The sequence below is a fragment of the Urocampus carinirostris genome, chromosome 5, assembly GCF_059441175.1.
Source record: "Urocampus carinirostris isolate Australia breed hairy pipefish chromosome 5, RoL_Ucar_1.0, whole genome shotgun sequence".
NCBI classification, from domain to species: Eukaryota; Metazoa; Chordata; class Actinopteri; order Syngnathiformes; family Syngnathidae; genus Urocampus; species Urocampus carinirostris.
In genome coordinates, this window is record NC_142353.1 from 36,793,699 (window position 1) to 36,802,766 (window position 9,068).

Below are 9,068 nucleotides of genomic sequence, written 5' to 3' on the forward strand. Positions count from 1 at the left end.
AAAGGTAAGCTAAAACCGAGCCTTACCTCCAGCTCAAAGGTTGCATGTGGTTTCAGACCCCACCACCAATCGAATATTACAAAATGGAGGAGGCACCGGTGAAAAGGTTATACTGCTACTCTGGTTAGAGAGCAGATTTTCAACCCGTCAAAATGCCGGACGGCTTTGAATGGTCCCGTTAACTCAAAAAATATCTGTTAATGATGAAAAATTGTCAGTAAATTCAACCTCTGCAGACACAGACATATAAAAGATGTCAATGTTGATATGGTCTTGTTTAACTTAGATTTCATTAATAAAGACAGGCTTTACTTTGTTAGCATAAATCCCATCTCCTTCTCCAGAGTCCTCAAAAATTAAATATGAAATTTCGGGTTAATTGGTCGCGCTCGGGCTAGGTCGGGCTTCAATACCCTCAGACTCGAGTCGGGTCGGGCTGTATTTTTTAAGCCCGATCTTACCTCTGAACAGAAAGCAGTTGAAGACCGATCCTCCCATGACCAACACGTGACCCCCTCATGACCTTCCTGTGACCTTCATGCAAAACGTGACCCCTGGCATGCCCTCACCTGGACGACACCCGGTTCGGCACGTAGGCCCGTTCCCATGGCAACGGGCCAAATTTTGGCCTATCAAAAGAGCTTTTGAGCGATTACCGCACAGCTACTGACCCAAATGCTTCTGGCGTTGTGGAAACTGGGCAACCACGCGCTGGGACAAAAACAAATAACTGTTTTTTTTTTTTTAAAGGTGTTATTTTAATGATTTTGCCGATCTGCAGCCTTGGGGGAGGTCAGGGCGGTTATATGATGAGCGGAACGGATCGCGCAGATGCGGTGAAACACTAAGACAACAAGATTTTCCCGCCATGCAATGGCCGCTCGCTTCCAGTCAGAGTGGAAAAATCCCAGTGAGATAGTCCACAGCTAACAGAGCTCCCATTCTGAATTCAAAAAACGCCTGTCCTCTTTTTGTGTTTTCCCTGTAAACACACATTTTCCTCTCCAGTTTTGCCAGAAGCTAAGTTTTGAAGGGATTACCATCAACTTTAAAGGCCTAGCGTGTAATATTTGACTACTGGATGGCACTGTGTTGTCTAATGGGAAGGAAAACAAGTGCCACGGAGAACAGCGTAGCAACAAGATGCCAGACAAACATGGCGGTAGGGCCTCCACCACTTAAATGGAATACCGTATTTTCCGCACTATAAGGCGCTCCTAAAAGTCTTATTTTTTTTCAAAAGCTGACCATGCGCCTTATAATACAGTGCGCCTTATATATGGATCAATATTAAGTCGCAAAGTCTTGCATCTAAAGCAAGCAGCTGCTGACTAGATTTTCCCCCGTCGGCCGCGGTGTATGATGGGATTTATATACCGGCGTTTCATTGGCTAACCAATGTGTCAATCATCATTTGAATCCATCACTATTGGTTAAAGTTATTCGGAGGTAAAGGGGGCGGATCCTTTTTATCATTTACAGGCTCGGATAGGCTAAAGGGGCAAAACAAACCCTGCAATTGGCCGAAAAAGATGTGTCAATCATCAGTTGAATCGATCACTATTGGCTAAAGTTATTCGGAGGTAAAGGGGGCGGATCCTTTTTATCATTTACAGGCTCGGATAGGCTAAAGGGGCAAAACAAACCCTGCAATTGGCCGAAAAAGATGTGTCAATCATCAGTTGAATCGATCACTATTGGCTAAAGTTATTCGGAGGTAAAGGGGGCGGATCATTTTTATCATTTACGGGCTCGCATAGGCTAAAGGGACAAAACAAAGCCTGCAATTGGCCGAAAAAGATGAATGTGAATAGCAAGTTTGTTTGGTTGTCTACGGCATAGAGAAAGCATGTTTTACTATTCTGTATTTGTAAATATTTTATTCTCCTGAATTTACTACACTCACGGATATAAGAGGACCATGGTTGCACATTATTATTGAACACAACGACTTCGGTGAGCTACTCCGGCCATATATTTTCCCAGTATCTTGTTTCAGGGTGAACTTGATGTTTCTGTGATGGGTCTTTTTTTAAATTAAACTCAATTCCAAGTGTTTATTGTCATATGCACAGTAAAGTTGCGAGCGAAAAAGAATATAGAAACTAAGGAATGGTTGGCATTTCTTGAATCCCAAGACTTTAACCTTCCGAATGATATTTGGAACGATGCATTTGAGTGACATCGTACGGACACCGCATCCGCACGTGTCTACGACACGTATTTGCTTCTTTGCAAGCTTTCGGAATGTTAAGGGGGTAATAAGTGTGACTGAACTATCTGACTGTTTTGTCGACGTTCCCATTGTAGCGCCTTATAATCCGGTGCGCCTTATCTACGGAAGATATAGGACCAAAAACTATTTTTTGGGGGTGCGCCCTATAACCCGGTGCGCCCTATAGTGCGGAAAATACGGTACACATTACTCGATGTATGATTTTTCTGAATAAAAATTAAAATTGGTGTAGTGAATATGGGTGGTAAATAAATTATTCTAACAAACAATTTATTGACCAATTGAATTAAAGAACCGAGTTTATTCTTTTCAAAACTCGTCTCGCATTTTTAGAATAGAATAGAATAGAATATACTTTATTGTCATTGTTACAACATGGGATATATTGTGACAAGGAAATTGGACGTGGCACTCCAGTTCCACATTTTACAGTTAGGATAAGGAAAACAAAAAGATACACCACATACGTTTTTAGATCATGATGTCAGGAAAACGGATGAAAAACCTTGTTTAGTTCACTCGACATTGTTCTTCTTCGCTTGACTGCCCCATTCCCGTAAAATACAGCTTGTGTGAAAACGTTACGCGTCTGGGTCCTCCGTCTGTTCGGGTTCTGACACCCTTCTCATTTACTATCTCCGGACCCGTTACCGTCGGAATTTTTTTTTTCTAGAATACAATATTTCGCACAATATCCTCATCTCTTGTTGTGAGACGGACAATTTGTCTAGAAAATCTGCTAACTGACCAGGCAAGAGTACCCAAGATGGGCATTTATCTCATTCGGACAAATTTGGCTGCGTTTGGGTTCAGATTTTTTGTTCAAATACCTGAATTTTTGGGTCTAACACGGATCTCTTCCAAATGTTTGAGTATTGAGATATCAGTACTGTACTGTAAATACTTTTTTTCATGAATATTTTCTATTTTTCTAAATATCTAAATGTCAACATGTTTATTTCTTTATTTATTTGCTTCCCTCGCATATTCAAAAACCGTCAATGGAGAAATGTCATGATTACCGATGTGAATCACCTGTGCCTTGGACTCTGATTGGCTCCCGATCAGTACTTGTACACACTCCTGTCTGTCCCCTGAAGTCAGTCCGTCTGCAAACCTTAGTGAACACTAGGCAAGCCTTTTTCCACCCTGACTCCCACCTGTCCCGTTTTTTGCTTCTGTCTGTCCCCCGGCTTTGACCCGTTTTTGATCCTGACCACGTCTACTCTCCCGCCTTGGCTTTTGACTTATTTTTGTCCCCTACCACGTCTTATCTCCTTTCCTGGCTTACGACTCGCTTACGACCCCAACCACGTTTTTGCTCTCCTGTCCCGGCTACTGACCCATTTTTTCCGTTCCCGACACCGCCATCGCTCGTCACGGAAGATCCACTTCCGAGTTCAGAGCAACCTGCTTCTCGCGCCCAGCCATCACCGGATCGTGGGCGCAACCCTTTCTTTTCTTCCAACAAAACTGAGAGAAACGTAACGCAAGTGGGTCCTGTCTCCGTTCTGGTCCTGACCAAAAATGAATGATTTCATTGGCTCTAGTTAAAATGTGCGTTCAGCCTTTTATAAGTAAAAAGCTTGATATTTTCTTACGTAGGCAGCACGGCGGCGCAGTGGTTAGCGCATGTGCGGCACAGTTCAAGTCATGGGAACCTCCTGCGTGGGTTCAAATCCAGCTCCAGACTTCCTGTGCGGAGTTTGTATGTTCTCCCCGTGCTTGCGTGGGTTCCCTCCCACATTCCAAAGACATGCATTTCAGGTGGATTGGCCGGTTCAAATTGTCCCTAGGTGTGAATGAACGAGCGAGTTGTCTGTCCCCGTGTGCCCTGCGATTGGCTGGCAACCAGTTCAGGGTGTCCCCTGCCCACTGCTGAAATAGCTGGGGATGGGCTCCAGCACCCCCGCGACCCTACTGAGGATAAGCGGTGCAGCTAATGAGATGAGATGAGAAAACTGAGAGAAACAGAACGCAAGTGGGTCCTGTCTCCGTTCTGGTCCTGACCAAAAATGAATGATTTCATTGGCTCTGGTTAAAATGTGCGTTCAGCCTTTTATAAGTATAAAGCTTGATATTTTCTTACGTAGAACAAAATGTTTGGGGCCTTAATACACAATTCTCTTCATCTGTCGTATGTTTTTGAGCAAAAATGAAAAAACGAAAACCACATTTCCATTTGCTACTGTAGTTTTTCACCTTTAAACTTTAAACCTGATGATTTTTCTGGTAAACGGTGCTCATGACACACAGGAACCGCAGTTTTTCACAGCCCACTTCCTGCCAGAATTACATCTTTTGTTTTGACCCGAGGTGAATTCCGGTGCGTTTGTGTGAGTTTGTGTCTGTTAGTGTGCATATTTGTGAGGGTTACACCCCCGCCGGTGTCATCAGCATCAAAGTTCCTCTGGTGCAATATCGCTGGGGTCGGAAAAACACCGGCGAGCAGAAATCCCGGCTTGTGTTTTTACCCTCAACAAGCGTCGAGTTTGAGTTTTAAGTGTTGACAAAACCGATGTTAACATTTATGTATCCTCTTTGTTATGTTTCCTTGAGTCGAAATGTGTCTTTGATACTCGGGATGTGATGTTTTCAAGACTAAAGAACGACAGTTCTATATTGCAGTGGCGCTGTGATGAAGGAATGACAGATACCGAACTTTACTAATGATTTAGGAACGAAGGGATAGCACCGCATTCCTGGCATGTTTAGTCTTGATCTTCGTTTTCTTTCATCCGTATCTTGAAAGCAAACAACGTTTGAATTTTTAATGAGAGGGGATTTTTTTAAAAAACAAACAATAAATCCATTACAACAGAAACATAATTTGATATTCAAATGTTTCAATGATAGTAAAGAATCCTCCATTCAGTAACATCAGAGAAAGGAAAACGTCTATCCAGTAATAAATTACGAATTTAAATACATAGATTATATGATTTTGAAGAGACAGTGTGGAATATTTAGCACCTCCAAGTGGTGAAAACAAGTTAATTCATAAAAATAATGATTTAACTGTAAGCAAAAATTCATGGACTATCAAATAAACATGAGTGGTTTAAATCAGGGGTGTCAGAATCATTTTTAACTCGGGGGGCCACACGATAGAACAAACATTCTCTCGGAGGCCGGACTAGTAGATTAGTGAGAAAGAAAGCGAGAAAAAGAAATGAGAGAAAGAGAGGGAGAGAAAAAAAGAGAGGTTGGGACAAAGAAAGAGAGAAAGGGAGAAAGACAGAGAGATAGAGAAGAGAGAGAAAGAGAGATAATGGGAGGAACAAGAGAGTTAAAAAGAGAAAAAGTGAGAGAGGGGGAAAGAAAGAGAGAGAAAGAAAGAAATCCAGAGAGAAATAGAAAGAGAGAAGGAGAGAAAAGAGGAGAGAAAGAGAGAAGGGTAGAAAGGAATAGGGAAAAGCAAGCAAGAGAGAGAGAGAGAGAGAGAGAAAGAGAGAAAAGGAAGAGAAAATGAAAAAAGGAAGACAGGGCAAAAGAAGGTAAATGACGGGGGTGAGGGTCAAACAGAGTTGCTGGTTACAACCGGAATGTTTGATGTTTGATCTTACATTACACACAGTCCAGTGTTTTTCCGAATTGCTCAGTCCACAATTGAATGGATTTGGGAGTACAGTCCATAAACATGCCTGATTAAAGTCGCCGTCGACGATAAAGCTCCGTTGGGGTGCGCAAGCTGCTGTTTATTGATAGCAGCGGGCAGGAGATTTACATTTAAGATTTTGAAGGTATTTATTCAATCATATATAAAAAAAAACTCATAAATACGTATTTATATTTTAACCTTCAGGTGAACCGAAATGAATGATCAAATGTGTGATTTTTTCCCCTTTGAGTGCAGTTGAGAAAGAATGTGCAGGCCAAGGGGCGTGTCTTTGCTCTGACGTCACCGCGCCGTAAAGTATAAAACTCCCTATTCCGCATCCATTCCTCACACGCTTAAAGACGCTAAACAAGAGAGAAACTCTACGAAAGGAAAAGCCACAAAATGTACTCCACAAGCTCCACGACGCTCCTTTACAGACGCAACACGCAGCCGGAGGTGTTCACCTTCGAGCACATCCCGTCGGCGACCAGCTCCCCGGTGCCCACCCGGCCCAAGAAGCGCTGCACCCGGGTCATGTACCCCGCCAAGGTCCGCATGTACCTGCCTCCTCCGGAGAAGAGCGCGGCCAAGCGTTGGCTGCTTCTCCTCGTCTTGGTGCTCCTGTGGCAGATCTACACCGAGGAGCCCTGCGCAGACACGCCGAACAGCAATGCCTGCGGCCCGGATGATTACCAGGACTTCCCGGCTGATAGCACCGTCGCCCCGGCGATCTCCTCCAGCGAGGTGGACACGCCGGTCGTTGACTCCTCCGGTACCACGGGCAACAGCTACATGGTGGCCCTGCTCGTCTACCACCGCCTGGGGGGCGACAACTAAGCCGACCTTCAAGCGGAGCATGACGGGAAAAGAACCGGCGGTGGGCGGTGAGTCCGCTCTCCGGTGGCCGTGGAAGCCGCTCCCTACGCCCGGCTGATGCCTGACGGCGGCCCGCTGAAGCCTGGAAGGAGCCTGAAAGCCAAGAAATGACAAAAACTGTGAACTTTAACCAGAAACTTGAATTTGTCGTCAACTGCACTTTGTAAACTGACTATTGTCTTGTCTTTTTTTAGTTATTTATTTAATATTTTTATTTGCTATTTATTGATGACCAACTTGAATAAAAAAATGTAAATGCATATAATGGGTTTTTATTGATTCCGCAACATCGCTACCACTTAACTTTACACTTTTTAAAGTATTTTTTTCCGTTAAATTTTATATTTCGGATAAAATCTTTTAACATTGCACACAAGTCCATCTTTTCCCCCGGCATAATACAGTAATCCCTCGGTTATCGCGGTTAATGGGGACCAAAACCACCCGCGAAAAGTGAAAATCCGCGAAGGAGCGTCACCCCTTCAAAAATGCTTAATTTTTTTTTTTTTAATTATTTCATTTAATATTTTTTAGACCGTTAATGGGGACCAAAACCACCCGCGAAAAGTGAAAATCCGCGAAGTAGCGTCGCCCCTTCAAAAATGCTTAAAAATGCTTTAAATTCTTTTATTTTTTTATTATTTTTTTAGACCCGCGAACGTGAAACCGCGAGGTCCCCACTGTATTTTAATAAATTTAGGTAGAGACGCTGCCGTGCTTCAGTGCTATATTTTGTATGATTATGGTTTATATTATGTTTAAGGCTTGTTTTGTACTAAAAAAATAACTTTCTAAAATATGCTCTATAACGTTGAGTTTAACTTTTGGAAGATGAGCTTCAAGAATTAGGAGCCCTCCTTCTCCGTGGAAAAAAAGTGTCGGAAAAAAGCGGTCCAACCATGTTCTCAACCTTATCAAGCTTTCTTATTCTACTTTGATTTCAAATGAAATTGCTCGTCTCTCCTTTACACCAACCACATTGAATGGATGCACGAGATATTAAACAATAAAAATGTTAAAGTTCTTAGCGCGCTGGAGATACAGTATACAGTAGATGTTTACACACGAGCTAGGAAGTAGAAGCCGGATTTCTTCTGCGGCGTGGATGCTGGGTGAGCTCTCACAGCGCCACACGTCGGTAGTGGCAGAAAGAAGCACTACAACAATGCCCGGATATTTTTCGACATCCCGAATAAAATGTTCGTGTCTACCATTTTTCGTAAGTCGAATGGTCGTAAGTAGGGGTACGTCTGTATAAGAATTTTTGGTTATTTTAACTATATTTGCCAGGAAAAAATATAATGTATGTTTGAAATTAAAATAGAGAATTGTAGCTTGTCATGTTAGACAAAGAATAGCTATCAAAATTAGAAAAAAATATGATTTTCCATCTGCCAGATCAGATAATGTTGCCTATTCAGAAGGGATTTTATTTTTACTTGAGAAACAAGTTCAAATATCCAAAAGGGGATACTAGAAAAACATGTTTTGTGAGAACCTTTTCGCACCAGGGAATATTTGGCAGTTATCATTTGAATAAAGTAATAAGATATGATTGTGAGCGCGTATATTTTTACATTTTAGAATAAATATTGATCTTTGAAAATCCTTGTGTCATTCGTTTTCAAATCTGTTATCTACTGTACAGGTAATACTTGACACTTTTATTTAAATACGTTTTGATCGATTGAAATAAATTATTTCTATCTTGTGTCATTGAAAGTTTGAAAATATGTGTTCACAATAAGATTTCATACAATACTCGCCCGAAATTCTGCTGACTTTTTTTCAAGACTGAAGTATAAAAGATACACAGCTCATACTCTACGGTGGAATCTCTACTTACAAATAATAATAATAATAATAATTTCCTTGTATTGTCATTCTGTGTAACAATGTACACAGAACGAAATGTCGATTGCATCTGACCCGATGCAGCCGCAGCCAAGAGAGGGCGCCGCCGACCACTTTTAAGTCTTAGGAATGACTCGGCCGGGGCGCGAACCCGAACCTCCCAGTCTCAAAGCGGGCGCCTTACCATCTAGGCTACTGAGCTGGTTGTCTCTACATACAAAAGTTTCAGGTGACAAAGTGCCTGAACAGGAAAATATTACCTCTAGTTACAGAGGCGTTTCAGGATACAAAGTCAAAAGTACAGTACTGTACATGCTGGTATTCACAGCTCCCAGAGTTCTACGCGTGAATCCCAGATTGCTCTTCGTGTCCCCTTTCCTCTCTGTAAACAGTCTACCATATAGTACCACTACCAAGAGCTATCATTCACATTCATTGGACCGCACGAAAGACATGTAGAAAAGTGGTCAAGTAGAAAAGAAGAGGAAGAGACTTTTTCCG

General features: G+C 42.3%; 1 protein-coding gene across 1 annotated transcript; it reads left to right on the forward strand.

The window, feature by feature from the left end:
• Positions 1 to 6,193: 6,193 nt before the first annotated feature.
• On the forward strand, positions 6,194 to 6,972 carry ier3 (immediate early response 3). Its single transcript, XM_088335183.1, has one exon. The coding sequence runs from the start codon at positions 6,240 to 6,242 to the stop codon at positions 6,672 to 6,674; it is 435 nt and encodes a 144-aa protein (XP_088191309.1). The 5' UTR covers positions 6,194 to 6,239; the 3' UTR covers positions 6,675 to 6,972.
• The last annotated feature ends 2,096 nt before the right edge of the window (positions 6,973 to 9,068 follow it).